At 48.9% G+C, this 19,849-nt stretch overlaps 1 protein-coding gene across 7 annotated transcripts in view; it reads right to left on the reverse strand.

Annotated features, from left to right (window-relative positions):
* NRF1 (nuclear respiratory factor 1) overlaps positions 1-19,849 on the reverse strand; it is a 69,360-nt gene that overhangs the window by 16,182 nt on the left and 33,329 nt on the right. For 2 of the 7 annotated variants that reach the window (XM_061346855.1, XM_061346860.1), the window contains exons 7-12: positions 18,945-19,142; positions 16,414-16,515; positions 14,158-14,307; positions 12,792-12,949; positions 7,662-7,786; positions 3,160-3,309 (exon numbers count right to left, since the gene is read on the reverse strand). In XM_061346855.1, coding sequence (XP_061202839.1) covers positions 3,160-3,309; positions 7,662-7,786; positions 12,792-12,949; positions 14,158-14,307; positions 16,414-16,515; positions 18,945-19,142 — 883 coding nt within the window. The remainder of the gene's footprint in view (positions 1-3,159; positions 3,310-7,661; positions 7,787-12,791; positions 12,950-14,157; positions 14,308-16,413; positions 16,516-18,944; positions 19,143-19,849) is intronic. The other 5 variants (XM_061346857.1, XM_061346859.1, XM_061346861.1 and 2 more) reach the window with 3 other exon arrangements.

Raw genomic sequence — 19,849 nt, forward strand, 5'->3', positions numbered from 1 at the left:
TTTCCTCTTGTCCTGTCACTTGTTACTTGGGAAATGTAGGTTCCATCCTCCATCTCAAATGAGAAGTTTCATTAAGAGATGGAGGAAAGCCAGATGCAGTGAATACAAACATAAGCTCCATGTATCATTTCACTTGCCAAAAGGCTTGACCTTTTTTTAGTAAGTGTCGTGCACTGAGCAGCTCCTTCTGAAGCCAGACGGATTGCTGAGGGACTGTGAGATGACGATGCAGAAGCCTGGACAAATACCATTCAGATACACCAGATAAGCAGGCTTCAAATCCAACCTCGAAACACAATGAATTCTGAATCAAGCAGCACATTCAGAGTGTTCCCAGCCTGACTGACTTGTTACTCTTCCATGATGAAGGATCACCATGGGAAGGAAGCTCAATCTTGGGAAAGCAACAACCCTCCGCAATGAGAAACCAAGGTGGAAGAGGAGAGAAGGAGGAAAGCCATGCCATGAAGGCCCTTGTGGAAACACCTCTGTAAGGAAAGCTCTGGAGGACACCACCTGTCTGCTTCCTTAAACCCATGTTCATCCCCAGTCAAGCCCACGCTGCAGCCAGGCCAGGGCACGGTAGGACAGCACCTCTTGCACCCAACACACTGAGGTCTCCATCCTTCCGTGCATGAAGCAACCACATCCCTTTGATTCTCAGCCCTCAAGATCTCCAAGCAAACATTCCTTAAAATCCATCTGTTCCAGGGAAGCTGGGACAAAACCAGAACCAAGTTTTCTTCCTGACTGCTGCCCCTGACGTGGCTGCATTTTGGCACCAGAGTGGGTGCACAATTGGGATCCCTCAAACCTGAAGCTTCCCCACACAATTCAGATCGATGAACACAGTGTCAGTAGATCTGAATTAATTCAAGAGCAGCAGAAAGAACTTCACCTTTCTGTTACGACTGCAAGGATGGGAACTGCTTTAGGCACTAAGAGCAGGACTGCTTTGTAAGTGTTGCAGCAGACACCAGGCAGCTTCTCTTTCTAAATATATGGATAAAGAAATCCTGCCCAGCCTGGACTCGTCACCAGTCCTGCTTCCTCTTCCAGACCAGAACAAAAGGGAACATATTGCAACTATGCTGAGAGGAGAAGAGCTGCTGCCTATTTCTTTAAATGTAATGTTAATGCCTTGTAATCAGCTTTAATTTTTAAACAGACCCAGCCCTCCTGTCCATTTCCCCTAATTCAGGACACGTGGAAGGTAAATGGCCTCTGCTTAAACCGGGGCAGCATCAGCTGTGACAGCTGGAGAGCCTGTAAGTCTCAACTGCCTGATAACAGGAATGGATGTCAAAACTCACCAGGGGAGGGGAAACGGGGAGGGCAGGAGAGGTGCTGGAGATGCTGTAAGGTCATTGAGAAGCCCAGGGATGAGGCCAGGCAGGGCACAGCTCATTTGCTGCATGGAAGCTCACTGAAACCAAGAGGAACTGAAGAGATGTTAGATGTGCTGAAGCAGCAAAAGACTCAGCAGTGACTCCCCACCCCTGATGAAGGTGGCTTCTCTTTTGGGGCATCGCTGACATCACCTCACACACACTGAGCAGGGAAGGAGAGTGTCTTTTAGGGGACAGCAACAGAGCATGGCAGGAACTGAGCAACTCCTGGTGTTGCTGCTTTCTCTCTTTGTGATCTTGAGGGCATGTCAGAGCTAAAAAGCAGCCTCTTAGGCTTCATGAGCGACTTGGATACGGAATGGGGGCACAAACCACCCATGAGGTTCTCCTCATGTTCTTCTAACGCTGCTGCCTTTGCAAAGAGGGAAGAGACCTGTGCTACATCGTGAGTGCTCAACTTACAAAAACATTTTAGGCCAAGGGGGAATGGCTTGAACCTGCCAGAGGGGAGACTGAGATGAGCTCTTAGGCAGAAGCTCTTCCCTGTGAGGGTGCTGAGGCGCTGGCACAGGGTGCCCAGAGAAGCTGTGGCTGCCCCATCCCTGGCAGTGTTCAAGGCCAGGTTGGACACAGGGGCTTGGAGCAAGCTGCTCTAGTGGAAGGGGTCCCTGCCCCTGACAGGGGTTGGAACTGGAGGAGCTTAAAGTCCCTTCCAACCCAAACCATTCTATAGTTCTGTGGCTTTCACCCGAGGAAATAAAACAACAGAACCTGTGAACCCCTCTGCCCCAGAAGCCAAACAGTACCGGCCTGATGTACAAGTGACTGACCAAGGTCACTCAACAAGCCAGGAGAAGCCCTAAAGCCAGCAGCACTCAAGTGCCATGGCATCCACCTCCAGCTTCCTGCTCTAACAACCCCAACCTGTTGTGTGAAGCTGGCTCCATGGAACACAACAGCAACGCTGGTGCAGGTAATGCCCGGGTAGTTGGTCTGAAGGGACAATCTGGCCATCGCTGCAGTATAAAAGGGACCTGTCTGAGCCACTATTTTTAGCCCTGGTTGGTGGGCAGACAAATCCTAATCGCGAGCGGCAGCCGCTTCGTCATCAGTCCCAAGATGTCAAAGCAAAGCCACGCAGTGCCCATGACAGCCCTGCGTCAGGACAGCCTGAGCCGCCCGGGATTAGTGCCCAGGAGTAATGCAGGACAGCAGCAAACCCAGGAGATCCATCATGATGGGTTTAAAGTGGCATGGCAAGGTAAGGTAAGCCCTGCCAAAGCGAGCAGAAGTCACTCGTGCTGGTCCACACTGAGCTGTTTGGGTTCTTGGAACTCTTTGGCTCTCATCGTGCTGGGAACCTAGCAGCACCATACCAACTGCTGTGCCACATCCTAACACGGTGTGTTCCCCACCATCCACCCAGGGCTCCCCAGACAGGCAGATGCTGACATAGAAATGGGGCAGATGCAGAGAGAGCTGAGCTGCAGTCGAGTACTCACTCTGCAGGGCACACACAGGGAACTGCATGTACTTGACACAGAATAAACTCATTTTAACTGAGGCTTATGCCAATGTATTTCACTCAGAGCACATCATAGCCCATTGCTGACAATGATTCATTTATGCAGAGATTTGTCCTCTAGGAAACACCTCTCCCTGTTCCTGGCTCTGCTCGGTGCATGCATCCAGGAATTCACTCTCATCCACTTCAGCTCTCTGTGCTGGCCTCTCCCTTACCCTGTCATCTGAAACGTAGCTGCAACACTGATTTTCCTCACTTCTCCTTCAGATTGGGATTAAATCATACCTGTTTCAGGGAAACACTTCAGTAAAGATACGTGTTCCCAGTGGAAAGACCCTACAAAAGGCTCAACTCTTTCCTTCTGGTCCACTTGGATGCAAACAAGCTGATCTGCACTTTGCCAAGTTGCTAGCGACTCATTTGGGTCCATTTTCCCTAAAAAAAGGCGATCAAACAGGGAAAACAATATTAAACTTCTTTTAAAGACTGACACTTGCAACAGATCAGCCTCCAAGCCTCCCTCCATGCCACTATTACTTTGTTTTCTCCTGCAAAAAGAAGTCCCAGTTCCCACTGGATCAGTGCCCCACACTTCCCTGACTCCAGGCATCCAGAAAAGAACAACAGGCAGCTCCCTTTGCTGGGATCTCTGACTGCTTTCATGCTCATGGAGACATGCACAGCCCAGAGAACGTCTCAGCTCCTGCCTTCCCCTCCTGGGTGTGCTTTCAGCTGTAAAAAGCCTACACAGAGAGGGGTGGGACTGGCCTGGAGGTCTCTGTGCTGCAGGAGGAGGGTTCCCCATCTCCCATCTGCACAGTGAGGGTGGAGACAGGTTCCCACCTGGCACTGTATTGATTCCATGGGGGAAGCTCGGCTGCCTCACCCCGAGCCGAAGCCTTCCCAGTATTTCAGCTGCTGCTGCTGTTGCTAACAGAAGTCACCAAGTGGAACAGCTCTTCCCATGCAGCAAGTTCCCCATCACCCTCAATGCTGCTCTGGGCTTGTTCATCCTGTGCTAACTTGCAGGATACTCTGCACTGACGCCTTGTTTCCTCTGTTTGCGAAAGCAGAGAGCTTGCTAATCCCCCTCTGCCTACGTCAGAGTCCTAATGCTCTCCCTGGGCTTCCATCACAACTCCATAATCCTGGCTCAGACCCAGCTGTAAACACGGCTCCCTTTGGCTGTATGGAGAATTGCAGTTGGATTTTGGGATGCAGAAGGGCAAGCGTCCCTGTAGGCTCCTCTCAGTGCCCATTTCTACATTACCACATCACCACCAGGCACACCGGTGGTGCCAGGAGCATCTCCAGCAGCACAGGGAGAAGATACATCAGTAAAACATGGTTTAGGGTTGGGAAAAGAGCAGCAGGTGCCACATGTGAGGACTAAGGTGGAGAAACAAGGATCCATTTCATCTGGCTGTGTCTAAATCAGGTCTGTTACATTAATTCCCTGGGCACAACTTGATGTCACATTTTCCACTGCCACTTCTTCCCAAAACCAGCTTTCCCCTGCACCTCCTTCCATGTCCTGTTTTAAACCCCAGCTTTGAGCACACCATCCCTATTGCCTTCAAACCAGCCCTCCGAGATGCCACACACTGCCCAAAACCACAACAACCCCAGGCTTGTGATGACACTGAGACCATGAAACCAGCCTTCCTTTGGCAGGGAGCCTGCTCTGTTCTTTACAAGCAGCACTATGCACTGCTACAGCCCCACACAGGTACTGCTTAGGCAAAAGCCTCATCAATATTTCAGGCTGAAGCCTGTAGCTCAAGCAGCAGCATTCAAGGCCCTGATCAGATCAATGTCAAACAAAAGGCTGCAGGATGAGGATGCTCCAGCAAGCGAGGCCGAGGCTGAGGGCTGGCAATGTCACCTCTCCTTCCCCATGGTGAGTATCTCTCCTCTGGCTCCAGCGAGCTGGGATGGCTCCAGCACCAGCCCATCCCACAGAGCTGCTCAAAGCACAGTTTCCTCTTACAGGAGCATTTTCAGTTTCCAGCTGACTTCAGAAGTGGTGCTGTTACAATGCCCATCACTTGCTTTGATTATTACTTTGCTTTAATGCCAGTCACTTAAGAACCTGTCTTGGGTTTACCAAACATCTGAGGCTCATACTCTGGGGTCATCGGTTCCAGCATCCCCACTCAGAGCAGATGCTCCAGAGTAGCAAGAAAACCATAATGCACTTAGCTAGTTTGACACTGCATGGGAGCAGGAGATCTTATTTCCCTCAGCTATAAATGTAACTGATCAGAAGATAATCCACAGCCCTTTTGCAGTTCAGCCACGCTCCCGGGCTCCCTATTCTCTGCAAGGCTGAATTCAGCCCTAGCTTCCAAGACATCCATGAACATAAAGAAGTTGCCTCTTTTTAGCCCTCTTGGTTCTCTTGGATCACTTAATTATTATTCAGGTGCCAGAGAATGGATGGGAAAATATCATATCAAGATAGAAACCAAAAAGAGAATCATTACATCTAACGGCTAAAATCAGGGATGAAACATCTTGCCTGACTTCAAGCAATTCTGTTAAACTACTGTCTCCTTTTCCTACCAATAAAATGGGATAAATTTATGTCCATTCCAGGGAAAATGGAGTGGGTGAGAGATTGGAATCCCTCAGAAAGCACCTACAGAAGGGTAAGAGCAGTCCTAGAGAGAAGCGCTTATTGGCAATACCAGCAAATGAAGCCTTTGCAAGCAATAGTGAGCAGGGGGAATTTGCTGGTTAATGCCATTATGGTGCTGGCAGACATTTTCCCCCTCCCCTTCCTGCTACCAATTGCACCAAATCACTCCCTGTTTTTCATCTCCCCCCAACAGAAGGGTGCTGCATCAAATAACCCAGGAGGATGCTCACACTCACACCCTGGGCTTCAGGATACGGAGAAGGCAGACAAATCCTCCCCGCCAGAGCCAACGTTGAAAATCCATCTGCTCTCCATCCCCAGACAGAGACAGGAGGAATAGATACCAACATCTCCTCCATCCCTAAGGGAGATATATTAGCTGGTTATGTAATAAAACTAACAGCATGGTGCTTCCAAGGACTCCTGTGCCGACAAAGCCCTTCCCCTAATGCCACCGGAGATTAGAGCAAATCGAACAGGAGTGGAAGCAAGGCGAGGGGCTGCGGGTGAGGTTTGCACAGAGGAGATGCTGCAGCATCTGCCCTTAATGCACTCAAAATCCCATCTGATTTCCAACTCTGCTGCTAAAAAAATAGAAAGGGGAAAAAGAAAGGACAAAAGAAACAGCCCAGCCTGCATTAAAATGGTATTAATAGTGGGTGAGTGAGGTGGAGTGACTCAGGAAGGAGTGCTGTTCAGTGGAAGCATCCAGAGGAATCCAGACCATGAAAGCATTTTGGATGCAGACCAAAAGGAGGCAGGGGTGCAGATCTGCTAAAGGACTCCAACGTGCTTGGACAAATCTGATTAGTTGCTGGTTTTGAGCATCCAGGGTCAGATCCTTCCTTCAATAAACACACGTCACTTATCCCCCTTGTGCCGGGCTGCTGGAAAAGCAGAGCACAGCACTTCTCTCTCAGCATCAGATGCATTCCCAGCTCCACGGACAGGGGTTTCACTTCATTTCTGCTCCCTCTTCAGGCTGGCTGACCCCACAGCAAGAGAAACCAAGTTGAACACCCCAAGTAAAATTACTCTTCCCTCCACTTCCCTGTTTTTGCTGCAAATTAAATAGTGATGTTTTAAAATGATCACATTCCCTGTGAGATGAGGATTTTGATGCAAGTCAAGTTTGAGGTCTCATCTGGACAGGTTCCTGCTTTACATGCAAAGAAGTCATGGCTCTGCTGTCCGACTGCACATGCTTGTTCCCCTTTGACAACTAGATTTCAAACGGCCCCATCCTCAAGGCTATGTTTCCATTCAGTTTCACACTTTACATCCTTTTTGAGCTTATTTTGACATATTTCCATCCATTTAATCAAAATAACCAGTGAGTTTCACCTCTGAACTCGGAAAGCAGTTGGTAAAGGCATCAGGCAGAAGTACAGCACAACTGGAGGCAGTGGATGAGCATCAACTAGACACGGTCGTATATTCCAGTATCACCTCTTGAACTTACTGGTTTATCCACTACAAACGGTTTGAACAACTGCAAAAGTCACCAGACTTGGCAGAAGAGACATCTAGGTCATAGGTGAGAAATGCCATATAGCATCCCTAGAACTAAGGTATTGACTGTGATGGCAAGATGAAAAACAAAGCAGGAGGCAAACAACCTGATGTTGACAGCTGAGGGATGACTTGGAAGGTGTCACCCAAGCAGAAAACCAACAGTTGCTCCAGAGCAGCCATCGAGCACACAAAAACAGCCTTAAGAAAGGAGGGAAATGAATGGGTAATAAAATGTTGGTCATACTCTCTTCCACTTCACAGTGAGGTGTTTTGGAGATGAGCTCACCATGGCACTGACTAGGTGCGTTGGTTGACCAAATCTGGTCCTCCCTGTGGTAGGCACTGTATAGATGCAGCGTGGGGAGCAGTCTGCCCCTGAAAACTAAAGCTAAAGAGCAAGCTGGCAGAAGGAGGAAAAGAGCAAAGCCACCAGCATTATAGAAGTTAATAAGAGGTTGGTGCTACCATTTTGTTGTGAGATTGCAAGTCACAACCTAGTTAGTGACCATCTGCAGTGAGGGAGAACTATGTAACTAGCAAAAACTTGGTATTTCAAGTAAAAGAAAGGAAAACTCCTAGCTAAGAGCTCATTAAAACCCCAGAGAGAGTAAAAACTTCCCAACAGCCTTACCATTGGCATCTTGGACTCCAGTAAGCGCTCCTACTGCTGCTGCAGTTTCACCAGACAGGACAATTTGTCCTCCCCCTTGAAGAGTGGCTTCAGCAAGCGTGGCTACTGCATGGGCAGCTGCTTCACTGTGGGCACAGGAAAGGAGAAAGAAGGGTTACAAGACCAAACAAAGAAATAACTCCATTCAAACAGCATCCATTTTAAGCAGGCAATGTGTAAAGAGAACAAATCCAGAAAGGAGGAACTGGGATAGCCAGGAATTCTCCGGTTGCTCAGAGAAGCTGTGTCTGCCCCATCCCTGGCAGTGTTCAAGGCCAGGTTGGACACAGGGGCTTGGAGCAAGCTGCTTTAGTGGAAGGTGTCCCTGCCCATGGCAGGGGTTGGAGCTGGAGGAGCTTTAAGGTTCCTTCCAACCCAAACCACTCTGTGATTCTTACTCTGCTCAGATGAAGTTATTCAGAGCAGCAAACCTATAGCAGGGGAGGAATATATGCAAAGAAGCAGCTTCCACTGGCTTTTTCCAGCTTGCACATCTCTTATGTCAGAACTTCCCTGCCTTCTTGCCTTCACATCCTTTTACTTGGGACTTCACTAAAGCTTTCAGTCAATCCAAGTAGTTATATATACACCATGTTGCTCCTTCCTGCTTCTGGTTTCCGGTACAAAACTCACCCTTTTGGCACTGGCACATTCCAGGTCTCTACACATTTGAGAGCTCTCCTCTTCACTACTGATTCTGCCAGATGACCTTGCACTGAAACAGGCCTTGAGGTTCACCAGGATCACATCAGCAGCTTTCTGTTTAGCTAAGATGGAGCACTTCTCCCCAGCTTAGCACAGTATTGATAAAGTTCTCCATACAAATGAGGTCAGACTTTTAGGAAGGAGTGTGCATGATCCTTCCCTTCCTACACCCTCTCAGCTTCCATCAGTCAGTGGTGTATTGATTTCCTACATTAGAGACTGCATCTGGACCATCAGGTTTGATTTGTTTAATCCTGTTTGAAACCCATTTATACTTTCTACTTCCACAACATCCTGTAGCAGTGAGTTCTGCATTTCATTAGATGCTGTGTGAAGAGAAAATGCACCACGGTACTCCAGAAAGTACTGCCTCAGTCTGGCTGGGCAGCCTTTAACTCTGAGATTGTGAGAAACAGAGAATAACTGTGCCCTTTTTGTTCTCCTCATGATTTCATAGACTTCCAGTAATCTTCACAAGCTCCAGAGCCATAGTGCACTTCCTGTCCAAGGACTTTCTGGCTTCTGATCACTTGGCCCTTTCCAGACTTTTCCTAATGTAAGGTATCTGTTAGAGGGGGGTGACCATTTCTCACACTATTCAAGATGTAGAGATGCCATGTGTTAGTTCTGGTGTCCTCAACATAAGAAGGACATGGAGCTGTTGGAGCAAGTGCAGAGGAGGCCATGAGGATGATCAGGGGCTGGAGCAGCTCCCATATTGAGACAGGCTGAGAGCATTGGGGCTGTTGAGCCTGGAGAAGAGAAGCTGCGTGGAGACCTCAGAGCAGCTTCCAGTGTCTGAAAGGAGCTCCAAGGATGCTGGAGAAGGGCTCTTCATCAGGGACTGGAGTGATAGGACAAGGGGTGATGGGTTCAAACTGAAACAGGGGAAGTTCAGGTTGGAGATAAGGCAGAAGCTCTTCCCTGTGAGGGTGCTGAGGCACTGGCACAGGGTGCCCAGAGAAGCTGTGGCTGCCCATCCCTGGCAGTGTTCAAGGCCAGGTTGGACAGAGCCTTGAGCGACATGGTTTAGTGTGAGGTGTCCCTGCCCATGGCAGGGGGGTGGAACTGGATGATCTTAAGGTCCTTTCCAACCCAAACCAGTCTGGGATTCTATGCTTCTATGAGTTAGTCCAGGAGCCTCATCCCAGCTTGTTCTCTATACCTTTCCCTACAATTCCTATTATTCAGCTTACTCTTTTGACAATACATATTCATCAGTGACAAAACATTCCTGCAGGATAGTCCCCTGAATGCTTTCTGAATGTAACTTGCAGCATATAGTTCCTTATTAGAGACACATGTATGTGCATCACTTGCCATTTATTGACATCACATTTCATTTCCCATTTGGATGCACCATCAGAGTGCTGTGAGCATCCTTCTGCAGCAATCCAGAATCCTCCAGACCTGTTACATGACTATTAACCACTTCTGGTGACCTGCTGCTAGCCACAAAGTTATTCCAAAGCCACCACCTCCCTGCAGCTGAATCTCCTACCATTTCTTACCTGAAGGAGCTAAGAAAAGGAGGAATTTTCTTTAGCTTCCCCTAGGATGCTCTTCCTTAACTCATTCCCTTGTAGACCAATTGACTCAAATATTTTCCAAGTACTTCTCACTTATTTTTCCCTGGTTTCCTGCTTAGATGCTGTTCCCATTCCAAGTGTATTCACTCAGGGTGTATTTCCATTTCTGTCTCTCAGAGTAGCCCTTACACACTGTTAGTGAACCGGAATATTTTCTTGCTCTGCTTTCTTACTCCCTTTGGATGATCTCCCTACTGAACCTGCAGCTGTATGAAGGCATTTACACTGCAGGAAGGCCAACCCCAGCACAGCAACCCTGGGGTAAGCATGCATTTACTCGTGGAATCCTGTTTCCCAGACCCACAGCACTTAGCTGAATCTACCTGCAAGGACAACTGAGCACTTTAATCATCTGGTACAGCTGCATCCCTGGAAATAATAATGATGTGTAGCATAAAAGCTTTTTCCAGTCAGTGTGCTTCACAGACATTAACTGGCTCAAATCAATGATTTAATTACCCACCTTGACTCTGTCCTCTTTACTAGAAGGTCTAATACTTCCCATTCTCAAAGCTGAGAGGTTGCATCATCCATCATGTCGTGCTGCTGGTAGACGTACTGCTCTATGTGGGGCTGTGAAAGACTGCACTCTACCAGCAGCCAATAGAACAAGGTTCAGAGATCACAGAATCATAGAATCAACTGGGTTGGAAAAGACCTTTAAGATCATCAAGTCCAACCATTACTCAGCACAGGCCACCACTAAACCATGTCACTGAGGGCCTCATCTACATGATGGCAGCTTTCAGCTAAATTAGGCATAAAGTTTCCAGAGCTGAGCCACCAGCTTTCAAAGACCAGAACCTTGCTGAGACCTTCCCAAAGGCAGGGGAAGGACTCCATTTCCACAGCTGGAAGCAACAAGGAGCATTTTGTGGCAAAGGAATAAGTACATCTCGTCCACATGAAAGGGTGTTGGAGGACAGTCACCTAGAAAGGTCTCCAGCGCTTATGGTCAGTAGAGAAAGAGGGTGACAACAAGCTAGCAAATTTAAACAGGACAGGCCAAGGGGAATGGCTTGAACCTGCCCGAGGGGAGCCTGAGCTGAGCTCTTAGGCAGAAGCTCTTCCCTGTGAGGGTGCTGAGGCGCTGGCACAGGGTGCCCAGAGAAGCTGTGGCTGCCCCATCCCTGGCAGTGTTCAAGGCCAGGTTGGACACAGGGGCTTGGAGCAAGCTGCTCTAGTGGAAGGGGTCCCTGCCCGTGGCAGGGGTTGGGACTGGATGAGCTTTAAGCTCCCTCCAACACAAACCAACCTGTGATTCTGTGATTCCTGCTGCAGCACTGCTACAACCTTTACATCACTCCTGAACTTCAGACTGTTTGACCAGACTTGTCACAGAGCTTTCCTGGGTATAAAGCAAGCTGATCCTGTCTTGAGGCACAGGAGAGATTAAATGAGTTGTTGAAGGCTCTTCCAGTCATATTTTCTAGGAGACCCTCCTTAGTTCTAACAACTCTTCTTTTTCTTAATGATTCTGAATTTCTTAAGCTATTACTAGTGGAAGAACCCTGCCCATGGCAGGGTGCAGTGGACTACAGGATCTTTAAGGTCCCTTCCAACCCAAACCATCCTCTGATTCTATAATGCAGGAAAAGGAAGAGCTCATTGAGACCTTAAGAGCTAAAACTATGAGCAATGGGATGAAATTAAAGTCACATTCCAGAAGATGTGGCTTTCCTTGCAACTCCATACCTAGTTAAATTAGCTGTTGTTCTTAGTGTCCTAAAAAGATCACTTGTTTTAAAAGGCAATTTTACAGTGAAGCTATTAGTAAAAAAGCCCATTTAACCAACCTTGCATTGTAGAACAGAAAAGAACATAACTGATGGACCTGAATCTGGACCACAAAGAGAAGGAACAGTTCTAGGTGTGTGGCAACAGCAGTTTGGAAGCAAGCTGTTGGAAGTCCCAGAGTGGCTCCTTTAGCAATCTGTATCTCACAAGGTCCTGGAGCTTTACTCCAAGCATCAATGTGGACTTGGGCCTTCTCCTAACCCATGGCTGCTCAGTCAACAGCACCTAGACCAGAATCCTGATTTGGATGAGGAAAATACCTTATCTACACTTCAGTGTGAAACCTCCCATGCTGCTGGGGCTGATGCTGTGTTTCCTGCGGTCCTCCTGCTCTCTCAGGGTGATTTCTGGTGTGCCACACACCAGGCAAAGCTTAAGCAACTCACCAGAGCTGAGCACAGACACTGCTTCCTGCTGCATGGACTGTAGAGAACTGTGCTGCAGACCTTGGTAACCTGAGTACAACCAAAACTCTAACAGAGCTTGTTCCAAGATGAAGCAGCAGCATTACTACTGCAGCTTGGTCACCTTCCACTTCAGAAACACACCTCAGAGAAACCCCTCTGAAACCTCCAGAACCCTCTGGAAGAGGTTCTGATTTCTGAAGAGTGCCCATAGTGTCACACAACAGAGCAATTCAGGCTTAGCCTTTTAGTAGGAACCATTAATAATACTGAGGGAGACCCAGACAAACATAGTTAAGGTGCTATTAGCACTTCATGACTCTTGCTTGCTTAGCAAGCTCAGTTCTGTAACTGGACTCTTGATGTATGACTAAGTTTGTAGGATAAAGTTACTATCCATCTTTTCCTATGCCACGAAATTTCCATGTTAGTAGTGTTCTATGGTTACAATGGAAATCAGGAACTGTCCTGCAGACACCTGGACACTCACTGCCATAGGAATTTGCTAAGGAAAAGGGACTGGACACAGTGGTCTTTGTACCATTAGAGTGAAAGCCTAGAAGGAAATGTCATGCACGTGTGCTTCCCAGCCATACCTGTTGAGTGCCATGGTAACAGTTGCTCCTTGTTGCATCTCCTGAGATGCTGCCACTGCTGCTTCCGCTAATGATGCCACCGCCTGCGTGGCCTCTGATGCCTGCGTCGTCTGGATCGTCATCTCACCCCCTTGTAGCGTGGCCCAGTTCTGCTCCACCTAAGGGGAAACCAAAAAGAGAGGCCCTAAGATTGGATTCACGCCATGAGCAAATGCCTGTGCCCTAAAGTGAAAGAGCCAGATAGTTTCAAGAGGTCTTTGCAGAATCCTGCACATGCTCTGACTTTGAGAGACAGGTAAAAGAGGGAGGAAGTTGGGATCCACCTGAGAACATCTCTGGGCATTACAACCCTCAGCCCCATCAGCCATGATAGCAAGTTTCTATAGATAGCCCATGATTTTAGTTGCTGCCCTCCATATGTTGAACAACAACTTTGAACACAGTTCAAACAAGAACTCTGCTTTTCTCGCACACATGGAAAGCACACCCCATAAACACCAGTGCAACCCCTCACATCCCACAGATCCCTCTTATCCAGCCAATTCCACAACAAAATGGGACAGCATTGACCACTGCTGTACTCTGATCACTGCCTGCAAGCCTGGGCACTTCAAGCAGTAACATTCAGTGCTGGAATTCCAGCATGGATCATGTCCCACAGGAATGCACTTGCCTCACTGCTCCCATCCGCTGTCATTCTGGGGAACAGCTCCTGTTCCCATTCAGGGTTTATTTGTACAGCAGTTGTGAACTCAGATGGGTTTGAGCAATGCAGAATTTCTTTGTGCTGCAGCAATATACTTAATGAAAGAAGATGGCAGATGGGAAGTGCTCTGTTCATGTATCTCAGGTACTTTCAATTCCCTTATCTCAAACCTTGATGTAGGCAGTTACACATTACTTAAGGGTTCACTCAGTCTCAGTTGCTCATATGCCCACATTTGTCCATTTGGGACTCGACAGCTCATGAGATAATGAGTGTATGGCCCCAAAATCCACCACAATGTGAACTAGAAATACACATTGGACCAAAACAGTTAAAGAAGTGGAGGATGAAGGTCCATCAGCTGACAACTCCTCCTGCCTGCTTTGTAAGATGATCTTCCCCCACCCTCCCATCACTGTTCTCAGCCCCATAAATGGCTCAGGCTACTCACCATCTTGCTGAGACACGCAAATAAGAATGCCACAGAAGGTGATGAAAAAATAAACCCCAAACTCAACTTGTTAAGATGGAGAAAGCTAAAAAGTCCATGGAGGCTGGCTTAAGGCTCGAGTAAATCTTGCTGCCTTTGGGCAAGGGAAAGGTTGGTTAGTCCCATCAGAGGATGGAGAGGGAGAGAGAACCTGTCGCGCTCTCACTCACATCTGCTATCACACACTCCTCAGCAGCTGCCAGTCTGGTTTTCCAGCACTTGGGCACAAGCAAAGCTGGCGATCGTCGAAGCTCTTTGGCCATCCCCAGCCGTCTGACGTTCAAGGCAACTGCTTCGTTCTCCTGTGCCCAGAGCTGGCCCTGGGCGGAAGGATCCAAAGCAGGGAGGAAGCAGTGAGACAGTGCATTGCAAAAAGGAGAAAGGCAGCTGATTTTAGAGAAGGCAACGTCTTTTAGGACAGATGCAACTGAGCTGGAGTGCCCAGAGAGGAAGAACTGCAGGTGGTGAAGAACTCAAGAGAGTCAGATCGAGTTTGTGGTACTCATTAGCCATGCCAAAACCAAAGGGAAGTGAGCCCAAGCTGGGAAAAGATACCCTTCCCACCATGCACAAGAAGAACAGACATACATATTCTCAATACATGGCAACACACATTTGCATGATAAAGCAGATCTCCACTGTGACAAACTGTCCCCTGCAAAGATGCCTAAGCTGCTTTGGGATGGAGTAAGGCCTGGAAAAGAAGCGGGGACTGTCCAGGCCCTTCTCCACACTAATACAAAGGTTGTGCTGCTGAGATACCAGTCAGCATCCCTGCTTCATGCTGCTTAGTGTCCTGTAAACACAGGGATTTACTCAGAGTTTACTCAGATCTTCATACAGCAAGAGACAGCAGGACAAAAACATCTCTGGAGTGGCTGCCAGCAGGCTGTGGGTCTATCTCCGCAGAGAAACAGCACCCATCCCCAGAGCAAACTTACTGCTGCATATTTATTTTGGCCTAGATATCTCCTAGATGTCCTGTTCACGTTAGGAACTGGATGCCTGGGTTGCTCTGATTCTTACTGGTGCCTTTGAAAACGTTCTTTCGGATCTGAAGAGGTAAAACTGGTCCTTGAAAACCACCAAAGCAGCTGCAAAATGCTGCAAAATCACATCCCCAGAGCCAAGCTTTCACTGTGGGGCTGAGGTGGAAGCAGACACTGGAGCAGAGCAAAGTTGTTCTGTGCTGCCACCTGTCGCCATGAAAACCCATCCATGAGAGAGGACCAGACTTCACTGTCCAGCCAGGAATTCTGCTGTGCAGCCGAGGGACAGAAAGTGACCTGATGTAAAGTGGGGTTTACAGGTAAAGAGGGTAAAAAATAGTAATAATCATCTTCATAATCACAGAATCCCAGACTGGTTTGGGTTGGAAGGGACCTTAAAGCTCCTCCAGTTCCAAGCTCTGCCACAGGCAGGGAACCCTTCCCCTAGAGCAGCTTGCTCCAAGCCCCTGTGTCCAACCTGGCCTTGAACACTGCCAGGGATGGGGCAGCCACAGCTTCTCTGGGCACCCTGTGCCAGCGCCTCAGCACCCTCACAGGGAAGAGCTTCTGCCTAAGAGCTCATCTCAGTCTCCCCTCTGGCAGGTTCAAGCCATTCCCCTTGGCCTGTCCCTACAGGCCCTTGTCCCAAGCCCCTCTCCAGCTTTCCTGTAGCACTGGGAGCTGCTTCTTAAATCTTAAAGGAATGTTTCTTAAACACAGAAAAATACTTTATTAAAAAAAAAAAAAAGTGAAAATATAAACACATGCAAATTTAGGATTTAGGAATCACAATGAGGATCAAATCCTTGACAGAAACAACTCTGCCAAGTTGTAAAGCAGTGGAAGAAACTCTCCCAGTACACAGAACAGTAACTGCACTGCATCTCCTGTTGTCTCTGCACTACTGTACATTTATACAGCCCTCTCTGGGATTTCCCTGCAAACCTCCCTAAAGCTGCAGCAAGGGAAGAGGCCCATTTTATCCAGAGATCAGTGGCCAAAGATGCATAGGGACTGCCCACAGCCATGCCATATCCTTTGTTAACCACAGCCTCAGAATATCCCAGGCATCACTCCCAACCCTGACCTGACAAACAAGGGTGTACAGCACACACAGAAGAGCTATTCAAGATGAATACATGGATGTGTATTTCTGTATGCCATTAAGTCTGCTACAGCAGAGCTCACAAATTATACCATCTATAAGAGATATATATATAAAATGTATACAGATCAGAACTGAGGCTTGCACCATAGTTGCATTTGTACAGTCCTGACTCCAAGGACCACAGTCCAGCTCCTTAATAGTCTTGTGTATGTTAACACTGCAGGATGGTGCTTGCTGTGACCCCTGAATTCTAGGAAATACTTCACTTCCCTGAAGCTCAAAGAGGGTAATTCTGGTTTGTGCCCCACAAACAGAAGCCAGGTCCTTACCTCTCCATCAGCCACTGCAGAGTAATTCACTTGTGCGACGGTGACTGTGGTGGGCAGCTCTGAGGCATCAGCCAATGTGGCAACTGTGGCACCGGTGCCAACCTATGGGAGTCAACAAAATGCAGGGAATACATTTGTTATTGCAGGGCAATGTCCACAGGATTCAGGCAAAGGGACACTCAAATGTTCTCACATTCAAAAGCATCACATCCACAGGAAGTATGGTCTGAGTAGTAATTGCAGAGCTCATGGAAGATATGGGGCTGTCTCAAAGGGCTCAGGGAGGAAATCATGGAATGGTTTGGGTTGGAAAGGACCTCAAGATCATCCAGTTCCAACCCCTACCACAGGCAGGGACCCCTTCCACTGGAGCAGCTTGCTCCAAGCCCCTGTGTCCAACCTGGCCTTGAACACTGCCAGGGATGGGGCAGCCACAGCTTCTCTGGGCACCCTGTGCCAGCGCCTCAGCACCCTCACAGGGAAGAGCTTCTGCCTTATCTCCAACCTGAACTTCCCCTGTTTCAGTTTGAACCCATCACCCCTTGTCCTATCACTCCAGTCCCTGATGAAGAGCCCCTCTCCAGCATCCTTGTAGCCCCCTTCAGACACTGGAAGCTGCTCTGAGGTCTCCACGCAGTTTCTCTTCTCCAGGCTCAACAGCCCCAACTTTCTCAGCCTGTCTCCATACAGGAGCTGCTCCAGCCCCTGAGCATCCTCATGGCCTCCTCTAGACTTGCTCCAACAGCTCCGTGTCCTTCTGATGCTGAGGACACCAGAACTGCACACAGTGCTGCAAGTGGGGTCTCCCCAGAGCACAGCAGAGGGGCAGGATCCCCTCCCTGAGCTGCTGCTCACGCTCTGGGGGTGCAGCCCAGCACATGGGGGGGTTCTGGGCTTAAGCGCTCACTGAAGCTGGGTCATGGGGAGCTTCTCACCCAACACCACAATTGCTTCTCTGTCCAACCTGTAGCTGTGCCTGGGATTGCCCTCACCCAGGTGTAGGAATCACTGGAGCCATGTTAACCAACAGTAGTTCCAGAGTGGATATGTCCTAGAAGCAAGTTTCGCACAGCCCTTGTGCTGTCCCCTATGCTCATGAGGAGACAAATCCTCACCATTCTCCCATTCTCCTCCTTACAGGGAGCAGCAGTGGGACACTGCTGTCATTCCCAGGTGTGAACATGAGGCGGTGGTGGAGACAGGATGCTTCTCCTATGGGGTGGGAGTTACTTAAACCACTGAGTAGTCCTGGCTCAGAACACCCTGCACATCAGCCCTCATTCATAACACTCCTTGCTTACCATACACTGGGTCTCTCATCTCCAGGCACTTGTCAAACATTAGCACGTGCTCAATACCCCCACTGCCTTTGGAAATTACCTTTTCCCCATTTAACAGCTGGGAAAGGACAAAGGCAGGGAGGTGTAGCTTTGTCTCTAAGGAGAATTAAACCTATAAATGCCAGAAATTCAATGGTTTCAGGTGCCCAGCATCTAAAAGAACACCAGTCAAAGGGAAAACGTGTGTTAGCAGGTGAGCAGACAGAACCAGCCTGGCAAGTCTGCCTAGCCTTGGTGGGAGAACAGAAAGCTTAAGAACTGCTGACAAGCTTTCATTTGAGAAAACAAACAAGCCCAAAACAAAGCCCCACACCATGAGTTTTATCTTTAGGGTTGTGAGAAAAGAGCTTTAGATGTCACTAAAACCATGATGCTCAAGAGGGACAGAGTGCTGGGACAGCTGGGTACCAGAGGGCAGTGGTGGTTTGTAGGCAGGGGCACAGGGGGAGCTGAGGTTCAAATCCCACATCCACAAGGGGCTCTTGGGAGGTTTCAAGGGAGTACTTCAGTTTTTGTCACCCTGAGCTGCCAGAATCTGCCTCCCCACACTGGGGACACAGGGAAAACAACAGCACCACTGAGCCCCTGCCTGAACGCAGCCTCTTCTGCCCTGAATCCCCCTCTCTAAAATGGTTTAAGAGGCATCTTTACCAAAGAGGATCATAGGAATAAGAATCCTAAGACAGATATATATTCAGTGTATGTAATATACATATATATTACACTTTAGGTATAAGATGAGGAACAGAGGGTACAGAAATACTTACTGACATAGACTAAGCTGTTTCATGCCATTAAAGAAAGGCAGTTTCACCACCTCTCCTCCCATCACTCCCTCCCACTGCCAGCACAGGCCTTGTGTGGCCACATCATGAATTGTATTTGTTCATAAATGAGTTAATTAAACTCAGGTCAGCTCCCTGAATCACTTGCCCAAATAGCTGCAGGAATCCTTGTGCTGCCATAAGAGAAGACCAAGAGATGGGAATGTGGAAGAGAGGATGAGGCTGCTGCTTTGGGTGGCAGTACTGGCTTAACAAGCCTGAGGGCTGAGACATACAGATAAAAACAACATTCATGAAGGACAAATTAAGCTACCAAAAGGAGATTGCTCCAAACCACCTCTCATGCAGACAACTCAATCCCAATTCAGTCGTGTTGGAAATGGCAAAGCCAGAGGGTTTCACTCACCTGGATGAGGGACACGGTGCCATCAGGGTTACTGAAGGTTTGTACCACTGTCTGTGATGGCACAAGGTGTGCTATACTATGCGTGGTCGTCGTCTGCTGCTGTGTCTGCTGATCCTCAAAGGCATAGAGCAGGTCCTCACGCCCGTGCTGCTTGTAGCAGTTCTTCACAATCGTCCGCAGGGCCTGGGTCCATGAGACCTGCCAGGAAAATGAGAGAGTGAAGAGACCGTGTAAGAAAGCTTTCTGAGGCACTGCAGGGCTGTTACAGCCATGATCTGTGTGCTTAGCATAGAATCAACCAGGTTGGAAAAGACTTTTAAAATCAAGTCCAACCACTCCCCAGCACTGCCAAGGCCACCACTGACCCATGGCACTGAGGCCTCGTCTCCACGCTGTGTGAACACTTGCAGGGACGGTGCCTGCAGCCCTGCCCTGGGCAGCCTGTTCCAATGCCTGAGCACCCTCTGGGGCAGGAATTGTTCCTCAGCTCCATCTAAACCTGCCCTGGTGCAGCTTGAGGCCGGTTCCTCTTGTCCCATCCCTTGTTCCTTGGGAGCAGAGCCCAGCCCCTCCTGGCTCCATCCTCCTGTCAGGCAGTTGGGGGCAGCCATCAGGTCCCCCCTGAGCCTTCTCTTCTCCACACTGAACCCCCCAGGTCCCTCAGCCCTTCCCCATCACCCCTGTGCTCCAGGCCCTGCACCAGCTCCGTGCCCTTCTCTGGCCCCGCTCCAGCCCCTCAATGTCTCTCTTGCAGTGAGGGGCCCAGAGCTGAACACAGGATTCGAGGTGTGGCCTCACCAGTGCCCAGTGCAGGGGCACCATCACTGCCCTGGCCCTGCTCCTGCCCTGGTGCTGGTACAGGCCAGGATGCTGGTGGCTTCCTGGCTGCCTGGGCACAAGCTGCT

Source organism: Neopsephotus bourkii, unplaced genomic scaffold (assembly GCF_033783945.1).
Source record: "Neopsephotus bourkii isolate Nb327-2 ecotype Australia unplaced genomic scaffold, CSIRO-AGI_Nbou_v1 NB_281, whole genome shotgun sequence".
NCBI classification, from domain to species: domain Eukaryota; kingdom Metazoa; phylum Chordata; class Aves; order Psittaciformes; family Psittacidae; genus Neopsephotus; species Neopsephotus bourkii.